Source organism: Mirounga leonina, unplaced genomic scaffold (genome assembly GCF_011800145.1).
Source record: "Mirounga leonina isolate KUSES-001 unplaced genomic scaffold, KU_Mleo_1.0 Mir_174, whole genome shotgun sequence".
Classification (NCBI taxonomy): domain Eukaryota; kingdom Metazoa; phylum Chordata; class Mammalia; order Carnivora; family Phocidae; genus Mirounga; species Mirounga leonina.
In genome coordinates this window covers 36,691,604-36,712,695 of record NW_023270451.1, presented here as the reverse complement: position 1 = coordinate 36,712,695, position 21,092 = coordinate 36,691,604, and the positions used below count along the sequence as shown (strand labels likewise).

The following is a 21,092-nucleotide window of genomic DNA, read 5'->3' as shown; positions in this document are numbered from 1 at the left end:
GAATTTGAAACCACGCCCTTTTAATCTGTGGTGTTTTGTGTCATTTTAATTTCTTCTAATTCTTATGTTCCATTGTTTTCTGCAAGAAATGCACAAGCAAAATCATACTCCAACTGTCTGCATCTCAAGCCTGTTTGCAAATGAAAAGCCCAGGTTGAAGTTACCCCAGATGGCTTTTCACCAGTTGTTACTTTCATCCATTCAAGATAATTATCTGGGGGGAAAAATAAGTGAAGTTTTGTCTTCCCACTTCTGAGTATTTCTGGTTTCCAAACACGGCAGTCTGCACAGAAATGAAGGGACTCTACCATCTTCCTTTTGACAGTGAATGCCCTTTATGTTGTCTTTTAGCATAATTATGTTTGAAGGCCTCCCTCTAAACCTCTGGCTATGTAATCACAATCGGTGTCTAGCATAGCACGCAGGAGAGAAAGAGAATTCTTCAAAACTCATCAGGATTTTTACTTGTGTTAAAAAGGAGGTTGAGGGCGCCTGGGTGGCTCAGTCGGTTAAGCGACTGCCTTCGGCTCAGGTCATGATCCTGGAGTCTCGGGATCGAGTCCCACATCGGGCTCCCTGCTCGGCGGGGAGTCTGCTTCTCCCTCTGACCCTCCTCCCTCTCATGCTCTCTCTATCTCATTCTCTCTCTCAAATAAATAAATAAAATCTTTAAAAAAAAATAAAATAAAAAGGAGGTTGAGGCATTAAACTAGGTGATATTGGTAAGATCCTTTCCATCCTAATTATTTGCCCAATTATGTTTAGGTAGCATGGAGGAAAAGAGAAAGCAAAATGTATAGAACAGCAGATTAACATGCTATAAAAAAAGAATGTAGGCAAATTGAATATACCCTGTCTAAATTTTCTAGTGATGTTTTACTTCTGACCAGCTTTGAAAATCGTATAAACCAGGCTTAATTTGTTACTGTTTACCTATTCTAATCATGAACAGGAGAAAAATGCCTATTCTTTCCCTGTCCCTCCACTCTCATTGGTTAAGAAATAAAAGACATTAGTTGCCTATGTGCCTAGTGGTGTAATCTTTCAAAATTAACCATTATATTCTCCCTGTCGATGTCAGGTCAGCCTGCAGGGAGTGGACAGCTCCTTCTGTTAATGATGTGACTAGAGGCTGATCCTAATACTGGTTACTCCCCCTTAGGTGGTGTTCTTAACACAGTCCTCCTCTTGGTTTCCTAAGCCTCAGTGAGTTGCTCTGGAGTCTCACTCAAATTCTCAAAGTAACAACTCCCATTTTTAAGCAATACGTGGGTCAAATGCTTCTCACATTCTGTTTCATTTAATCTTCACTACAGCGTGTCATAGGTACAATTATTATTTCTGAGGGAAAACTGAGGTTCAGAGTAGTTAGAGTAACATGTCCAAGTTTATACAGTTAGAAACTGATGGCCTTGGGATTTGAACCCAAGCTGATCTCATTTCAGAGCCCGCTTTTTCAATATATGAATGAGATGACCCTACACTACATAGAAGAATATTTTGCAACATGAACAGCCAGCTGATTTCCAAATGTTTCCTGAGATCCTCTTCTGAAGCATTTGGCCAAGAGCAGACACGGGTTTGCCTCCTCTGCTTCGGCAGACACCTGACATTTCCCTTGGATTACCTCCTCGCATTTGGCCACCAATTTCTCTGAATACTCAAAATCCTTCCCCTTGTGGCAGGACTGACATTTACTAATCCTATAACTGTGCCTCTCCAGCTCTTCTGTGCCAGCGGCGGTGTCAGAGAAAGGGGTCCCTCTGGAACTTAGCATTCTATATGGCTGGGATATTTCATTTGGCTGAAAAATGGGTTTCTTAACCATCTTTTGAAAGTCCCTCTAAACTATACTGACTAAAGTTCTCAGCAGCTGGTATCAAGTTGACATAAACTTCATGGCTCTAAGGATCTTCCTTAGTAAAAATCTAAAATGGAATATTGTCCGAGGGTCAGGAAATATCAAGCCATGAAACATTCTTGACAAAAAAACCTAGAAGCAAACTCCAAACTCAGGGTTATAGAGATGAGGAAAGGGAGGCTCAGAGAATAGAGTGAATTCTATCTGGTCATTTGAGTCATCAGAGGTGATGGGACTAGCAACTCTGGAATTGTCCTCTTTCTGACATTGCCTGATTCCATGGGCTCTGGTGAAGCACTGCTAGTTTTGAGTGACATCTGATTTTCTCACTGGTAAAGCCTAGAGTATATCCAAGAAGGCTTTGGGTTGTCAGTAGGAGGGGCACTTACTTTCAGACATGGCTACTATTTTCTGAACCCCTCCCCTGCCTCTTTCCTGACTTGCTTTAGAAGAAAGTAATGTCCACCATCCTTTGCTACTTTTCAGCTTTCTTTTTTCCCCTGGGAGATGCATAAGGGCAAGCAGTAACAGGAGAAGCTGGAAAGATGATGGTAGGTGCAGTTTTTGAGCGAAATCAGAGGAGGCAAAAGCTAGAGATTTCTTTTCATGTCAAGCAAAAGACCATTAAAGATCTATTTGTTCCAATTCACAAGAGCTACATAAACAAATACAAAATTACCTATATAATTTCACAAAAGAACCCCCAGATTAGTAGATGGCTTCTTCATTACAACTTATCATATAAGGTAGTTCTGATTGAAGATTACCAAGAAAAGAAAAAATTCACAAAACAACTTCACAGCCAAGAAAGAAGGAATGCATTATAATTTTTTTACTAAGAAGTTTGTTATTGGGTTATGTTTCTCTTGTTAGAATAGAAAAACACTAATTTTGAACAATAAACAGTTTCTGAATTATTCTTCATTCCACAGAATTTAAATGTACACAGTACTGCATGAATAGGGTCACATGTCAAAGGAAAAGCATCCCATTTTTCATAAGTAACTGGCGAATTGATGTACAATGTTATGAAATGGAGTAAATAACTTATCTCTAAGTATTTCAAGTAAAAACAAATGAAACAAACCAATAAACTAACTTGCTTTTCTTTAATAAGCAAGTACAAGACTATGATCCAACTTGCATATATAACCTACTGCCCCAAGCTGCAGCAAGAATTTCACACAAAGCCTACTGACCTATCAAAAGTCACTTTCTGTGTTTGCCAATTCTCTCTATAGAACAGATGGGAGACATAAAATGGTTTGCATTTCATTTCAAAATTACCATAATTTTCCTAATGACAAGGTTACACTTTTTATTAAGCCAGATATGCTGTTTCCAAACATAAAACCAAATAAAATTTTCCTGATGCTCAGCAGTATCTTTCTTTTTCCTGATGCACCTTCAGGGCACAAAATACTAGGGCAATGAAATCGTGCCTAGAGAGAAGGTCAACCATGAGGAACAGAGAAAAGAGCAAAAAAGAGAGAAGAGAAGAAAAGGGAAAGGAAGGGAGACAAGAAAAGAAGGAAAGAAGGAAGGAAAGAAAGAAAGAAAAGAAAGAAAGAAGAATCAGGAAATAAGAAAGAAAGAAAAAGGCACACCTCTTGAGCGCACCATCCACATTCCGGACCCAGCGCAAGGCACTTGGTGCAGGACGCTGCATTCGAAGATGTACATCTATTGTCTTCTGTAATGGAGGATAAAATGAGGTGTTACTATCCTATTGGGAAGTATATACAATTCTAGACCAAAATGTATTTTGAACACTGAAACAAGCTGACCAATAGTTTAAAGTAAATACTAAAAACATATATAATTTCTTTGGGAAGAGGTAAGGTTAACTGCATTATAATTAACAGATACAACATTTCCTGGATAGTTATTATTTGGTTTTGTAAGGCTGGGAAAAAGGACAGTGATGAAAATGTGATTTTAGTTAGGTTTGGGGTTTGGCTTGTATTCTACTACAAGAGTAAAAGACACTCCACATTTTTTAGTGTGCTGAAGTTTCACTGTATTTCATATTATCTGAACTAATAAGGCATTTTGGGATCTAGAATTTTTCCTGTAAAAATAGTCATATACAGACCTCAGTCTGAACATGTCAATCCATGTTGGGTCCTAGTGAATGAACTTTCTGAAAAATGACCTTGATTTCTTGAGAAATGATGACATAATAGAGTAATTCGGGAATTCGATTGTCTTAATATTGATATTTTGGCTTGATGGGTACCAGAACTAAATATAACAGCATGGTTCAACATTTTAGACATAAAGTAGTTAAGACGGATGAATTGTTTTAGTTTACCCAATTTAAGATCACTTTAAGATCATGACCAGTTCACTTTCCCATAGATTCCCACACTTAGCTGTGACATAGTAACATTGTATATATGTTAATAACATAGCTGTGCCTGGAAACTCTTTACCTTTATCCGTGGCCACTAACTACTTATATCATTATGAAGAGACTCATCATTATGAACTTAAATACATAAAATACAATAAAGAAAGAGTCATAAATTATTTTATCATGAGTTTTTAGTGGAATAATCACATACTTCCTACAGTCCATCCTTTACTATGAAATGTCACAAGGACACTGGAAATCACAGCATTCCATTCATCTCACTCACAGGCAAATAACAGGCATTCTAGCTGTAAGTATTTCACAGTCCAGGTGAGGAGATAACTACATAAGCAAAGAATAAAATACAGTATGATAAGCACAGCAAGAGAGATATCACCAAGGCACTATGGGAACATAGTGAGGGGCTTCTCACTCTGCTTTAGAAGAAGGGCAGGGTTAGGGGAAGAGGATGTGTTTAAGGATGATCCCTAGAGGCAGTGAGATCTAGTATATCTCTTTGCCATTTCATTTTGTTTCTTCTAATCTGTGTTTATCTTTTAAAAAATGTAATGAAAGAGGCATGGGAGAGGACTACGTATGTTTGTGTGTGTGTGTGTGTGTGTATAATCATACAGGGACATGGTAGCTTGAAAGGGGATCAAGGCCACAAAATCTCTAGCTGTCCCCATCCAATCAGTTTTTCTTTTTCTTCTCTCTCAACTTGCCCCGACATTCTAGAATACACAGTTAAAACAGCAGTGACCTGAAGGTGGCATGGGGTGGGCGTTGGCAGTGGGAAGAGAGAAAGAGGAACTATAGGAAAGAGAGTAAGTATAGCAGAAAGGTACTAATTGAGGTGGTAGTGAGCGCCTTTCCCTGTATTTCCCTAGACAACCAAGTTAAGCCAAAAGCATCCCTTCTTAACTCTTAATGGCTGTTCTATTATCTCCTCTCTGTGTCCCTTGCAGCCTTTGTCCTTGGCTTTATATCAACTTTTTTTTTTTTTAAAGATTTTATTTATTCGACAGAGAGAGAGAGACAGCGAGAGAGGGAACACAAGCGGGGGGAGTGGGAGAGGGAGAAGCAGGCTTCCCGCCGAGCAGGGAGCCCAATGTGGGGCTCGATCCCAGGACCCTGGGATCATGACCTGAGCCGAAGGCAGACGCTTAACGACTGAGCCACCCAGGTGCCCCTATATCAACTTTTAATAAACATGATCCAAACTACTGATTTGTCCAGACCTGGTCTAGATTTCCGAGGACTAAAAATAATTACTGTTTTGGGCTGCCTTTACGTGGCCATCTGACTATAAAGACACCATAGCCTAAAATCCTTCTATCTGGCTTAGCTTGCCAAACTATAAAAGGTGCTAAGTGACCTTTTTAGTTGTTCTCAGGACAACTAAAAGGACAGAGTGACCTTTTTAGTTGTTCACAGAAAGAAATCAAGCACATTTGCAGACCTAACTTGGCCTTTACCAACTCTTTTTTTTTTTTTTTTTTTTTTTGCGAGAGAGAGAATGAGAGAGAGCATGAGAGGGGGAGGATCAGAGGGAGAAGCAGACTCCCTGCTGAGCAGGGAGCCCGATGTGGGACTCGATCCCGGGACTCCAGGATCATGACCTGAACTGAAGGCAGTCGCTTAACCAACTGAGCCACCCAGGCGCCCAGCCTTTACCAACTCTTAAACTTGACCTGAGCGGAATGTGGAAGTAAGTCTATTTCAGTCCAATCCTGACTAACTTCCTCACCCCGTAGGTAGGACGTTGGCACTGGCAATTAAGATTGCACTCTCTTGGAAGGGAAGCTGCCGCTTCTATGGCTGTGGTCTTTGTTTCTAATAGTTGTGTGACTGTGTCCTAAGTTAACCCAGATTCAAGGTTAGGTCAGTCTCCTACTTCCAAGGCACAAGTGGTAAATAATGGGTTTACAAGCAAAAATCTTTCTTTACAGTCTGCTTTCTGACCGTTTGTTTTAAAAAGTTCTACTGCCAACTTCTGTTCTCAGACTTCAGCCACCTAAGAATGATGACCAAGAGGGGTAGAAACTTTGGTCGTGTTATTATGTCCCAGGTTCCAGGGTTGACATTTCTCAGTCTACATAATTATAGGAAAAATGATCCCATAAATGGATATGGAGGAGGCGGACCTTACGATTCTGCAGACCTGAGAAAGGCCATCAATTGAACTCCATGGGAATAATGTCAAATGTTACTGCCGGAGAGTGTCATGGTTAGACTTTACACAAGACAAACCAGGTACACTTTGGTAAGCAGCATTGTAAGCGTTTTTCTTTTTCATTTTAAACGCACATTAAGTAAAAACGTAACATGCAAATATCACACCAGTTAGAACAGTTCTTTACACTGAATGGTCATGCTACTATGGAGGCTGTTAGTCAATATGTGCTAAAGGGATCTGTGTGTGTCTTCCTGCCTGTCTGTCAGATCCTCCCATGTAAATAGAAATCTTTATATTGAGCACACATCAATCAATGCATGAGTGCTGTTTACCGACATGGGCAGTTTGTCATCAGCCTCTAGGTCGACTCCATTCATTGGCTGCCCCATCCCTGACGCAACATCATAGGAGGCTGCTTCCCAGTGGTGCTTTCCTAGCAGCTCTCAGCACTGACACCTCATTAGAGGGGGTGCCTGAGTGTTTCTTCTTACCACTCTAAGACAGTGGTAGCTACCTGTTCAGCTGTTTGTTCAGTGGCATGGCATAGCACTATATTCTTAATGTTCTAGCATTGTATTTTTATTAAGGATACTTTTTTGTGGATCTTAAAGGAAATTACGAAAGACAATGGAAGCAGGATCATATTTTAAACCATATGTCTTCAGAACCCTCTTTTGTTCTCATTTCCTTTAGTCCTAACTGCCTCACCAATCCCATGTCATTAAAAAAATGTGCTACCAAGACAGAAATTAGTAAATGATTTAACATCTTGTGTGTACATTCTGAAAAATTCTATTCCTTGATCTTTGAGCATGGGTTGAGATTCTTACTTTTACTCCTATTACAACTGGAGGTAACAGACACGATGAGGTAGCATTGCTAAATAGTTACTGGAAATAAAGTTCCAAATTTCCACAGCACTGTTACTTAAGAGCAATGTGTTCTTAGGCTAGTTACCTAAATTCTCTGAGGTTCCATTTCTTCCACTGTAACATAGGGCTAACTATACCTATATCAAAATACTGATACGAGATGAAACGAGCAAGCATAAGCATGCCAAGCACAGTACTTAGGGTATGGTAGACACTCTTACAACACCTTCATTTTGTTCACATTTTTCAATGTGTACCTTGACTTAATCTGAATATTTTTCTAATTATTTCCCAGAATTAAATGTTTCTGACGCATGTAAAATGACCTTTATAACAGTCTGTCATAAAGTATAATAAATATCTATCATCAACAGAATAAAGTACACAAAAATCAGGAAACTACATATTTATGACTGTCACTTAGATATTCTTTGTTTTAGATGATGCATTTATTTAGATTATTTTGAGAATGTTTAATCTATAGAGGTAAGAAGAAAAAGAATATGGACCAAAACCAAAAAATAATAATAATAAAAATAGTAACTAAAAAAGCCCGTGTTTCAACATTTAGATTGGGATATTTCCATAAGTCAAGTGATCAGAGAAAGTGAAAGTTTTGGAAATATTTCTAATGTTTTTCTGCTCTGAAGTCTACACCACAAAATTTCAACAAAATTTAAAGGATGCCCAAAGTTATCTGGAAGAAGGAACAATGAAAACTGATAAAGATTGTAGTCCTTAATATTCAGAATCAGTCATTTTGGATTCTCCTGTTAGGACTAGACAGAATGATTTGTGAAGAATAGAGAAATGCATTTTGTTTTCAGAGTATCATTTCCTTAACTGCATTTACTATACAAATTAAATTAAACTTGGATAATTATATAAAGCCACTTCCTTAACAAAAAGATAAAAGTAAACACTCTTACAATGAATACATACTTTACTTTGATAGCAGTCAAAACCAGGCAAATTGAGCACAAAGAATAAGTTTTAGAGTATAACTTTGGAGTTCCCTTGTTCTAGCTGTATATTGCGGCCATGTAATTGTTACAGATATCTTCAAAATACATTACCTGATTACTGAAAGCTCTCTTTTGCACAAAAATTTATCATGCTATCATTTGATGTAAAAATAAAAATGAAGCAATAGATTAGTGTTCTAATCACTTGCTGTTACCTAGTTATTCCAAATTTTGATTGAGGAGCTGTTCCATAAAGACTCCTACAAATATATAGAGAGGGAAGAGGTGGTTAGGACTACTTCTTTGAAAATCAGGCACAGGAAACAAAACCAAAGTCAGTTAAATTTTAAGATAAATTAGGTAAAGGGGCAAGGGAGAAAAGGTAGAAGCATAGGAAGCTCTTTGGAAAAGGTAGATCTGAGTAGGGAAGCTCTGAAGAAGAGATGTATTATGATGACTGAGGGAGTATCGCAAAAACAGGGAGCAAGGAAATAATAGTACAACTATTTGTATTTTTCTTTTTCTTCTGCTTTTTTCCTTGGACTTCATATAAACATAATACAAAGCCACATTCTTTATTAACATTTTCCATTTGCTCTTTTACTTAGCATTTAGACTATGAAACATAATTTTACTGTTGAAATGGACAAAGAAGCAGATATTATTAAAAGAATTAAAATAATACATCTATGCCAAAACTTCAGCTTACTAAAATAATTTTTATGCAACAAATGCATATTTCAACTGTGCTCATATAGAATTAGTTGAAAAATTCACTTTAGTATTTGCGGCTTGCTACTAAATTATACATTCAGAAAATACGACTCTCTAGCAGCAACACCCAACCTAGAGTATTTTTCTCTCCTTTGCTTTTACCATATTGTTTGTTTCAAACTTGTAGCAAATAAGCATTCAGGCCATGGAAATGAAAATAAGTATCTCTATGGGAAAAAAACATTTTGTCTAAATCATTTTGCCTCTACTTGCACTTGAAAAAACATACACCCATATTTATGTTTGGCCAAAAACTACTAGGATTCCTTTCTTTTTTGTCTTCTCTGTTAGCTGTTCCAGCGATTAGGTTTCATAGTTTTAAAGTATATTTGGAGAAAAAGGCAGTGGTATGATAATGATCAATACGTATATAGAAGCTCAGAAGAAAGGGTGAGGAAATGAAGACATTATAAGGAAAAAAAAAAAGTCTTAGCTCCCCAAAGGAAGAACCTGAGATAGAGACTTTTGGCAAGCAATCTATTGAGAAGTGAGGTAAGGTCAGGAAAGAAAAGGCACAAAGATACTGTTGCAGTCAAATTCTGGTCTTAACCTGCCTGATTCTACCCAGAACTCGGAGCACAAATCATACCACAAAGTTGTCCCACTTTGGGGCAAAGTGGAAGTCTGGCTTTTATACCATCCCATCAGTCAGCCATTGACTGAGGGCAGCACAGAGAGGGTTGGGGGGGGGGGGGGTTAAATTTTACACATTGCTGAGCGATGTGGCTCCCTCTGATGGAGGCCATTTTTCTGAGAATGTGGCAGCTGTGAGCCATTAACAGCCAGAACTCAGAGCAACTGGGGATGGCGTACCAGCCCTATTAAGGATGTCTAGTTTAGTAGCAGCCATCTTGAGCCCTGAATGGAAGGGCTAAGCATGGAAGTCAATGCTAAGAAAGGCAAAGGTAAAGATGTCCTGGCCCCTCACAGGATCATGGAGTTGCTGCCCCCATTCTGGGTTGTCTCTCAGAACTGTTTCTTTTTTTAAAAAGTATTCTCTATACCCAATGTGGGGCTCAAACTTACAACCCCAAGATCAAGAGTTGCATGCTCTATGGACTGAACCAGCCAGGCGCCCCACTCAGAACTGTTTCTGATTTAAGAGGAAAATTCACCTGAGTTTTGCAAGATAATAAAAGAAAGACTTGAGCAGGATTAATATAAATGCTTTTTCAGAAATGTTAAGCATAACATTACTTTACATGACATAGACCATCCACTCTGAAGAGATATGTTTTGTTTTTCCTTGGAAAAATAAGACTATGAGACTGTCAGTTCCTGGAGGACAGGTGCTTACATATATTTTCTTTCTATCCCCAGTATCCAAGTCTAGCATCTGGTACACACCCAGTAAATCTGTGATGAATACATGATATTCTAAGTTGAAGCTGACCTGGCAGTCTAATTTCTTAGGTTTTTATAGCTCTTGATTATTTACATTTTTTTAAAAAAAACTTCATTTCCAAAACCAATTTATTGTAAAAGGCAATAAATATAATTATGCTTACTGGATGAACTCCTATCTGGATGAGTTCATATCTAGATGAACTCATCTTGATGTTTTCAAATGTAAAAAAACAGAAACCAACATGTAGTGACAAGTTTCTTTACATTTGGTCTTCTGATAGTGTACAGTTCTACTGATTTATTTTAAAGCAAGGGTAATTTCTTTCTAAAGAACCCTGAATATGTGATGGGAATGATACTGAATTGAAATAGCACTTTTTAATGCTACCATTATCAGATGCAAAGCCACCAATTCACTTATTGTTTTCTTATTGCCCAGATCTAAATCAAATTTCAATTCAGCAAATGTTCTTTATCCCTGTAAGGTTGAGTAGTTTTTCCTGAGCACAACTTCCTTGTAATGCCGATGCTAATCTTTTCTTCTCATTAACCAGGTTTATTAGGGTTTTATTATGTGTAATCTTTATGTTTCAGGGAAAAGTTTCAACCTCCCTTGTTACATAGAAAAAATTCACATGAGTTCAATAGGGTTTTCTGCTAGCATAAAGATTTTTAGAGAACAAAAGCAGGGGGGAAAGCTACTTGCAATGCTGGGCAGGTTAAGAAATGTTAGGGCAATGCTACACGGATTCCATCTGTCTGCCCTGCCCTGTTTGGGGCAATCCCAACATGAGTCAGAAGTTAAAGTGGGCGAGGATGGCAAAAAGCAAAACTCTTGTTCATGATAGAATTTACAAGAACCATTGTGAAGCCACAAATGATGCTCATTTGTGTTGAAATGGGCCATCACAAGAAGGCTGGTCTGGTGAGGTCACATCACAGCCTTTCCTTGTGATTCATTTACACACACTTTAGTCAATTTAGCTTTGAAAAAGATCTGATTGCAGCATACAATGGATAACTGTATAAATTATGCTCTACATAAGAACACTTTTTAATTTGAAAGAGGGCACTATTAAGTACACTGGGGCAACGGTATGAATTCGAACTTCTCAGGTGAGCTGAAGTCTAAGATCACCCTAAATGCACATTAGTTTGGTGGTGTCGAACAAGAAATGAAAACAATAAACAAGGCAATCCATGCTAAGGTTATAGGAAATGTCAGGAGAAAGGGAATGCCCTGAGTTAGTAATGAAGGAATCTCATCACATGAAGGAGGGCCTGACAGGTTTTGAAGGACAGGTACAGTGCAGAAATCTGGTTGAAATTTGTGACTGTTTTTAGATTTTATATATGAACACATATATGTTTATGTATATTTTCTATTTTACATATTTTGACATATATTCTTAGGTGTGGGAAGGAGATGAAAGAGTACAAAGAATACTTGTTGTTTGCATTCAAAAATGACTTTGCAGTTGATATTATTTTCTACACAGTGAAGTTTCTCTTGGTGGGCCAAGAAGGTTTTCAACTATGTATAGCAAGAATTGTTTCTGAAGACGATCAAATTCAGTTTTGCATTTGCTCCCTTACCTGAGCACATCAGTTTGTCTTCTGACACTCATCTGGGGTAAATTTGTGAGGAAGTGAGAGAAACTCGGGAAGAAAGATGGGGTCAAAGCACAGCATCTCCCAGTATAGCTTTCCTTCTTCAGACTTGGAACTTCAACAAGGATCAAAATCTCAATTCAGGGAGGGCTCCAGAGGCCCCTCTGAGGCAAATTCTGGTTAAAGCTGCATTTGTCTAACTTGGAAAAGCAATATTAGTCATGTGCTTTGTGTCTTGTTTTAACTGGAACTTTTCCATACATTCCAACTGTCCTGTTTATGAGGCACACTCCCTTTTTATAAAAGCCAAAATATTCACCGGTTTCCCACTCTGTTCCTCTAAATAATGTTTTTAATCTAACATACTAGAGTTCCAGGGGCTCTTCCTATTTTCCTCTCCAACTCTTGGCAGGTATGAATTTCCTTTCTCCCACTTAAAAAAAAAAAAAAAAAAATCACATCGCTATTCACGTCAAAACCTCAAATGCCATAGTTAAGGATGTAAAAGAAATGCCCCAGGATAGTAGGATTGCGTTTTCTACATTACGTTTTTTAAACCTGAAGTCATATTGCAGGTGTGTACTTGATTAGAAAAACAAAGAAACACTTTATACTGTAAAGAATTTTGTTCTAAGTAAAAAATAAATTAGGACCCAAAGTGAATTTTAGTTCATTTAGCATTTGGCTTTCCTGCAATTAGATTTCAAAGACCAGAAAGGTATTTATATTTTACTCTGCCACTTCAAAAAGCAAACCCATATATACAATAGGATAAATTAGGGAAAATAAAAAAGAATAAATATTTATTAAATGATTACTTGGTCTTGGGTCCTCTACCAAACACCTTATATGTATTATTTCACTGGAAGTTTAGAAAAACCCTATGAGGAAAGCATGCCCATCTGTAAAGATGGGGAACTATAGCTTAGGGAAAGTCTCATCCTAAAGTCACACAGCAAGTGAGTACAGAGACCAAGTCGGAACCCAGTTCTAACTACCAAGACTTTTCTCTTGAATAATGTCCTATATGCAATAGAGAATGACATAAAGACAATTATGCCAAAGTATGATTTAAAGCTCTTGCTAATTAAACTATTATTAGTCCTTAAGTAATGACTCAATAATAATTCCCATGGGCCTCAAGTATGTCATTGCTTTTCCTATTATCCGTCCCACTCTCAAGATGAGGATGTTAGGTTGCCCCAGCAGGATTATTTTCTGTCATCAGTGCCAAAGACCTCCCTAAATACTACAGTGCCCTTTTCAAAATTCATTTTATTTCCATGTACAAGGAAACTTTGAGTTTTACCACTGAAGCTCCAGCCTGAACAATCTCACTGAGTGCTGAGTGCCTAAATTAGATTGGTTGGCAGTTTTTCAGCATAATGGAGAACTTATCCTTTTACAACTGTGTTTCCCCAACCCTTTGCCAGGGGACAGCTCTGGGCTGCATGCTAATTAGGCAGAAGCACTTGAAATGGTGTTTGCAGTTGCTATTTCCATTTGTGAATTTCCAGTTCTGTCCAGGAAGCCAAATCTGGAAGAGGGAAGCAGGGAACTTGTTCTTGTCCATAACTGCCTATTCTCTGACCTTGGCTTGATAATTTAACTTTGCTGGGGTTTTGCTTCCTGGCTAATGAAGCAGAGAAAGTGCTCCTCCTTTTTATGTGCTCTAAAAAAATTTTTAAATATGGAGTCTGAGTTAAAAGGACATGATTGGTGGAGAACATTTGCTTAATAGCATTGCACAGTTCTGTTAGTTTATGGGAATATCTTAAGATACAATTTATAATATGGAAGACATTTTATTTTATTTTTTTAAAGATTTTATTTATTTATTTGACAGAGAGTGACACAGCGAGAGAGGGAACACAGCAGGGGGAGTGGGAGAGGGAGAAGCAGGCTTCCCACGGAACAGGGAGCCCGATGTGGGGCTCGATCCCAGGACCCCGGGATCATGACCTGAGCCGAAGGCAGACGCTTAACGACTGAGCCACCCAGGCGCCCCTCACTGTTTTGTTTTAACACTGTCAGCTTAGAGGCACAAACAAGCTTTCTGAAGGATAGAAATGTTCTTTATGCTGATTATAGCAGTAGTTCCACAGGCCTATACATCTGTCAAAACCCACTAATTGGCACTTTAAAGAGATGCAGTTTGTTAATGTAAATTATATCAATACATTTTATTTAAAATTAGCTTTGGAAATTAACTTAGATGGAGTATTTTTTGTTACCTAAAGGACAGTGAGTGCACAGTGAGGAAACATATTTCTTTCCTGGTAGTATATACAAAAATATTAAATTACTTCATGTGGTTTTAAAAAGGTAAGCCAATGACACCTCACATAAATCCTGACTTACAGATACTTATAGATCAGTTAGTGGGTAACTAAAGTCTTTTATCCCTACACTGTACTTATCTGATTTACGTGACTTCCATTCAGATCAAGGGGTAAATTATTATTATTTTTTTTAAGATTTTATTTATTTATTTGACAGAGAGAGAGATAGCGAGAGCAGGAACACAAGCAGGGGGAGTGGGAGAGGGAGAAGCAGGCTTCCCGCCGAGCGGGGAGCCCGATGCGGGACTCGATCCCAGGACCCTGGGATCATGACCTGAGCCGAAGGCAGACGCTTAACGACTGAGCCACCCAGGCGCCCCCAGGGGTAAATTATTTTAATGCTCCTTCAAATAGATTTAGCTCATTTGTTGGATGATAAAATTATTTTTCATATTCAAAAATTATTTTTTATATTCTATCAGGAACTTCTTGCAAGCCTTCAGCCGTATGAAAAATTGAAAGGAGTGTGTAGTAATACCAAATGAAAGATTAAGTATCTTAGTAATTAATACTATTATTACTGATAATACTAATACAGCTTAAAGTACACATTAATAATATATTTTATATTCTATTCTCCATAGTAAAGTTTCTTCTATCTCCAGTGCCAAAGATGATCCTAAATACTTAAGTGTCTTTTATAAAACTCATTTTACTTTTGGGTTCAGACAAAGAAAATTCTGAATTATAGTGAAAAGATTTTCACCTGTCTTATAGGATAGAAATTTAATCTTCTATAATACTTTAATTACCTTAAACTATTTCAAATAATAATTGTCCAGTTTAATTTCGTTGGGTGGAATTTGACTAGGTACTTCTTTATACATATGTATCAGTTGATAATGTTTTACCTCATCGTCTTTAGTGTGTACTTCCTAAGAACAAGGATATTCTCTTATAAAACCACCAAAGAATTGGTGAATTCAGGACATTTAATAGTGATACTATATAATGAACTAACCTATAGTCTGTATTGTCCTATGAAATCCTTGCTCCATATTCTCCATATGTCCCCAGATGGTCCAGCTACTACTTCTCCTTCATCAGAACTTAGCTTTATCAGAGTTCATCTTTCTTTGGGTAAATCTTCAACCAATGCTTTAGCCTTCTCTTCATTCTCACTGGCTGCTTGTAAGGCTCTCCCTAACTCTCTACCTCCCCATCTCCCAAAAGTATCAGTTTCTATTCTTTCAAAGTCCTAAGCTCTTTTTTAATATGACCCTCCCCATCTTTGTTATTCCCAGACACTTTCAAAAATTTTACAATGTATTCATGCCCTTGCTCATGGTTTTTGGCCTCATCTGATTCCATGTAATTATCCAAATCAATCCAAATCCCACCTAGGGCAGAGCCATTATCAATCCCTGGGGCCAGGAACTGTGGTAGGGAATTCTCATGAGGGACCTCTAGATCATGAAACCATGAAAGTGATATCTGACTTTTTCTTTTTAGGATTTTATTTATTTATTTGAGATAGAGAACATGAGTGGGGTGGGGGGAGCGCAGAGGGAGAGGGAGAAGCAGGCTCTCCCTTGAGCAGGGAGTCCGATGTGGGGCTCTGTTCCAGGACGCTGGGATCATGACCTGAGCTGAAGGCAGACGCTTAACTGACTGAGCCACCCAGGCGCCCCTGAGATCTGACTTTTTATAACGTCTATAAGTCAGTTTCTGCCCCATCAAGTCTATCAGCAGATAATCTAGTCTGTGACCCTGTTCTCAGAAAGCATTGCCCTCTGGCGTCAATACTATGCTGACCTCTAAGTAGCCAAGGGTTAGTCCTGGACATGTATATTAATACCATGTGCACCGTCACAGGGAGCCCTGGCCTCATTCCCCAGCTGTGCTGTGCTGCCTTCAGGAAGGCGCAGGACATGCCCAGAAACCCACTCCCCTCTCCCGTCCCATCATCGTCCCATGAAATGTCACCAGACATTATGTGGCTTTGAATTCTTCAAGAGGCATCAAACATGTTATATCCTCCGAACTAGAGACTGGTACTAATAACATTTAGTCGTTGTGTTTCCGTTACCAACTTCAGACGTTAGGCACTGTGGTTGTCTTACGTTGGCCCTCACCTTAAGGCTCTGGTTCTAGATGGTTATGGCTGAAACACTCCCAAAAGGGACCTTTTTAACCAAAATTCAGACGGCCTGAAACTTACTCTCTTCTTGAGGGTTTTTTTCAGTGTTACTATCCTCCAAATGAATTCCCTTGGAACTTAAGCCCCATCTATCATTTCTAGAGGGTTTTCTTTTGCAAATTACATTCCGCTTGTCTTCAATTCAATAAATTCAGTAAAAGTTCAGACCAAATGCACACAAAGACAAAAAAGCAACACCTTGGGAGGTATGCCTTGTACTAAAAAAGAGACCAGCTGGGTCATTTTTTTTTCTGCCAACAATACAGTTCTGCTACAGTGAGTTCTTTGTTTCCAACTAGAACAGCCAGTTCTGCAGCAATTCCTACACACCCGAAAACTTTCTCCCATTCTTTGTTCTACTGCTGTCGGTGAATACCTTACACCACCAGGCAGAGCCAGTCTAGCCTCCTAGCAAGCTGGCAATAAGGAAAGACATTTCCTAGTTTGGCATTCCTTAAGGTACCTACTGTCAGCCTAATCTTGTAGAATTTTGAATTCTTCTCTTAACTATTTTCCTTGTTCAACCCCATAATATTCTCAGTCTGCTTTGGAGCATAGTGGTAATCCCTCATTCCATAAGAAGAAGCTTTCCACCCAGCTCCTTTCTCTACCCAGTATCTGTCACAGTTACTAGGGAATTTTACTAAATATATGCTCTCCACTCAAATCAGGAAAAATGCTTGTATCTGGGGAAGTGTTTGTGGTTCAATTCAAAGGGTAGGACCCTGGTACCATATGTGTATGTGGAACAAACAGTACCTCAACTGTGGCTGCACCTTACCATCGGCATATCTCGAAAGAGCAATTTTTTCTATCATAAAAGGAAGTTTGATCCCAAACCATGCAAAACATCACAACATCCCTGGCCAAAAGCAACTGCCCACCTCACATACCTAGTAAGACATATTTGGTACATTTATTTCTTCACAGCTACATTTCTTGTCTTTCATCTTCCTGCCTTCATTACCAGACTTCCCCTCCACTTCTAAACTTGGTCTCTCTCATGGACTTTGGCTTGAACTAGCCCTTGGCAGGTACTTTTCCTTTCTCCATACAATCTGGGGACTGTGATTTTGAGAGGCAGTTTTCTAAATGAAACTGCACCAGTACTGACCTGGAATGGCAACAGACTGACTTTGACAAATGGAACAGTATTTGTTGATTAAAAAAAAAAAAAAAACAAAGTAAAATAAAGTAATAAAAACACCTGGGAAAGAGAGATAACACTTCTCCAAAACCACTATAGTAATGATTGTTGGCTCATTGATAAGGTTATCATGAAAGGCCACTTTTTAAAACCTTCTATGTTGTTTTAAAATATGAACATTTAGGGGCACCTGGGTGGCTCAGTTGGTTAAGCATCTGCCTTCGGCTCAGTTCATGATCCCAGGGTCCTGGGATTGAGCCCCGCATCAGGCTCCCTGCTCCCTCTGACCCTCTCCCCTCTCATGCTGTTTCTCTCTCTCTCCAATAAATAAATAAATAAAATCCTTAAAAAAAATAAAATATGAACATTTAATACTTTAAATAACAAGCACTCAAAAGCATTTTTAAAAATCATCTTGAGTATATATACAATAAGACCACTATAATTTAACATTGCAATTCTAATTTAATGATCTTACTCTTATTTCCTAAACTAATTTCAGTTGTGAACTTCTTTTTTTTTTTTTTAAGATTTTATTTATTTATTTGAGAGAGAGAGAATGAGAGAGAGCACATGAGAGGGGGGAGGGTCAGAGGGAGAAGCAGACTCCCTGCCGAGCAGGGAGCCCGATGCAGGACTCGATCCAGGGACTCAATCCAGGGACTCCAGGATCATGACCTGAGCCGAAGGCAGTCGCTTAACCAACTGAGCCACCCAGGAGCCCCAGTTGTGAACTTCTAAAAAAATAACTTAGGGAAGGTAATTTTATTTACTTATTTATTTTTAAATATTTTATTTATTTGTCAGAGGGAGGGGGAGAGAGAGAGATCATAAGCAGGGGGAGCGGCAGGCAGAGAGAGAAGCAGAAGCAGGCTCCCTGCTGAGCAAGTAGCCCAATGTGGGACTTGTGGGACTCCATCCCAGGAGCCTGGGATCATGACCTGAGCCAAAGGCAGACGCTTAACTGACTGAGCCACCCAGGCGTCCTGGGAAGGTAATTTTAATAAATCTGTTTAATATTAGTAGTTTCCTCGCATGAATTGATCCCAGTACTTTTGTTGAAAGGTAGGACTGTTTTAATTAAATTATAAAATCCCAATGGAAACCATTTTGACTTTCATTATTTTTCTTTGATATGTAAATTATACTAATTTACTTACTCTGAACAGATAGGAGGTCACATTAAGATTGATTTTTTTTTTTAAGATTTTACTTATTTATTTGACAGAGAGAGACACAGCTAGAGAGGGAACACAAGCAGGGGGAGTGGGAGAGGGAGAAGCAGACCCCGCGGAGCAGGGAGCCTGATGCGGGGTTCGATCCCAGGACCCTGGGATCATGACCTGAGCCGAAGGCAGACGCTTAACAGACTGAGCCACCCAGGTGCCGCAAGATTGATTTTTAAAATGAAAAATAGGCCTTTAATCCATGAAAGTAGTATGGAAATGTTTACCTGTTAATTCACTTATAGATATTAAATATATGCCAGCTGAATAATTCAACCAAATTTGGCTAATTCATGTCAGTAAAATATTCCTTTCTGTGACATATTTTAAATTAATAGGGGAAATAAAAAGGAAAAACTAAATTAAAAATATGCATACACTAGACTCATCCTGTAACACTCTTTGCAAGAAAATAGGATTCAGGGTTATCTGTTCACATCTTAGAGTTTACCAAAAGGCATTTCATTACTAACAAATAAAAACACCTTGACATGAGGTAGTTTTCCTTATGCAATAAGCACTGGTGTTTTCATTGTTTGTCACTCTTCCTAGAGTAATATATAAATTACTAGACAAGTCTGTCCTTAACTTCTTTAGGGCCCAGAGCAAGAGTAAAAATGGTGGTGGGCCTAACAAGACTAAATATTTAACAGTTACAACCCAGACTAAGAAATCATTAAATAAAATAAATTCTATTTTCTTATCTTGATAAATATACACTGATAATATGCTAGAAGGCTAGGTTGAATTTAGAATTTCAGACTCTTTAGATTTCTGTCTGGCAACTTGGCACTGTATAAAGTGTTACCCCTCCAGCCCCTGATCTGCTCCATTTCTCTCTTACTTCTAGTTTTATTCTGCATTGCAAGAAGCCTATCACTTACCAGCATGGACACTCCAGCGTGCATTTCCAAGCTCTGTTTACTTCCCCTCTCTTGGAGTTTGGCATGCAGGTAGCACAGTCTACCCAAAGGATGGCCCTGAAAGTAATTTGGGGCTGTTTGGGCAGAGAATTCTGGAGATGATCTAGAAGGGGACCAAAGACTCTGAATAGTCCTACAACATAGATAACTTGCCTGTGGGGAGGGCCAGAGGAGGGACTCTTCTCACCCCTAGAAGACAGTCTGTAATGATGATTGAGGATGTAGAGTCACTTCTTCAAGAAGAAGTTATTCAATATCTCTTTAATTAGTCTGCTTAACTATAAAATGGGAATTATCAGAGTACATACCTCAGAGGGTTGTGGGCCCTAAAGGATATATTTTTACACCATATGTACAGAAGGGTACCTGGCATACAGAAAATACTTCACAAATGTTAACTATTGTTATTCTTTTAACTCCAGAACCCAGAACCATGCCTGACACAAAGCTATAGATGTTTTAAGAAAATATGAATGAATAATGATTAAATGGATTAGAATAGTCTGTTTTCAATACCATTTTTAGTATTTGGTTAAATGACTATAAATTCCAGTTTGTATGATCTAAATAGAAAGCAGTTTTAAAGTACAGATTGAGGGTAGAGGATCAGGATTATTTTTTATACTTAATTATCAACAATGCAAGTAATTATAAAGCCAAGAAACTGCTCTCTGGAGTGGACTCAGCAAGCAGAAACAAGTGTATTTTATGGCATTAAAACTTTTATAGTAGAACTCACTTTTTTTTTTTAATTTATTTTTTAATTTTTTATTTATTTTTTTAAAGGTTTTTTTTTGTTTTGTTTTTTTTAAGATTTTATTTATTTATTTGAGAGACAGAATGAGAGAGAGACAGCACATGAGGGGGGGAGGGTCAGAGGGAGAAGCAGACTCCCTGCTGAGCAGGGAGCCCGATGTGGGACTCGATCCCAGGACTCCAGGATCATGACCTGAGCTGAAGGCAGTCGCTCAACCAACTGAGCCACCCAGGCGCCCTAGTAGAACTCACTTTTAAAAGAAAACTTTATTTCTTCAAGTTCAAATTTGAATGAGAATTAGAGCTAAAGAGGCTTATTTGCTTAGATTCCCAATTTTAAGCTAATCACTATTTTTTTTTAAAGATTTTATTTATTTATTTGACAGAGAGATAGACAGAAGAGCACAAACAGAGGGAGTGGCAGGGGGAGAGGGAGAAGCAGGCTCTGCACTGAGCAGGGAACCCGATGCGGGACTCGATCCCAGGACCTTGAGATCATGACCTGAGCCGAAGGCAGACGCTTAACCATCTGAGCCACCCAGGCGCCCTTAAGCTAATCACTATTATCCTCACCTCACTCATTGAGTCATTTA

General features: G+C 38.5%; 1 protein-coding gene across 1 annotated transcript in view; it reads right to left on the bottom strand.

Moving 5' to 3' along the window:
• Positions 1 to 21,092, bottom strand: part of ITGB8 (integrin subunit beta 8) — a 77,218-nt gene that overhangs the window by 46,271 nt on the left and 9,855 nt on the right. Inside the window, exon 2 of the mRNA XM_035020712.1 lies at positions 3,469 to 3,554. Within this exon, the coding sequence (XP_034876603.1) occupies positions 3,469 to 3,554 (86 nt within the window). The remainder of the gene's footprint in view (positions 1 to 3,468; positions 3,555 to 21,092) is intronic.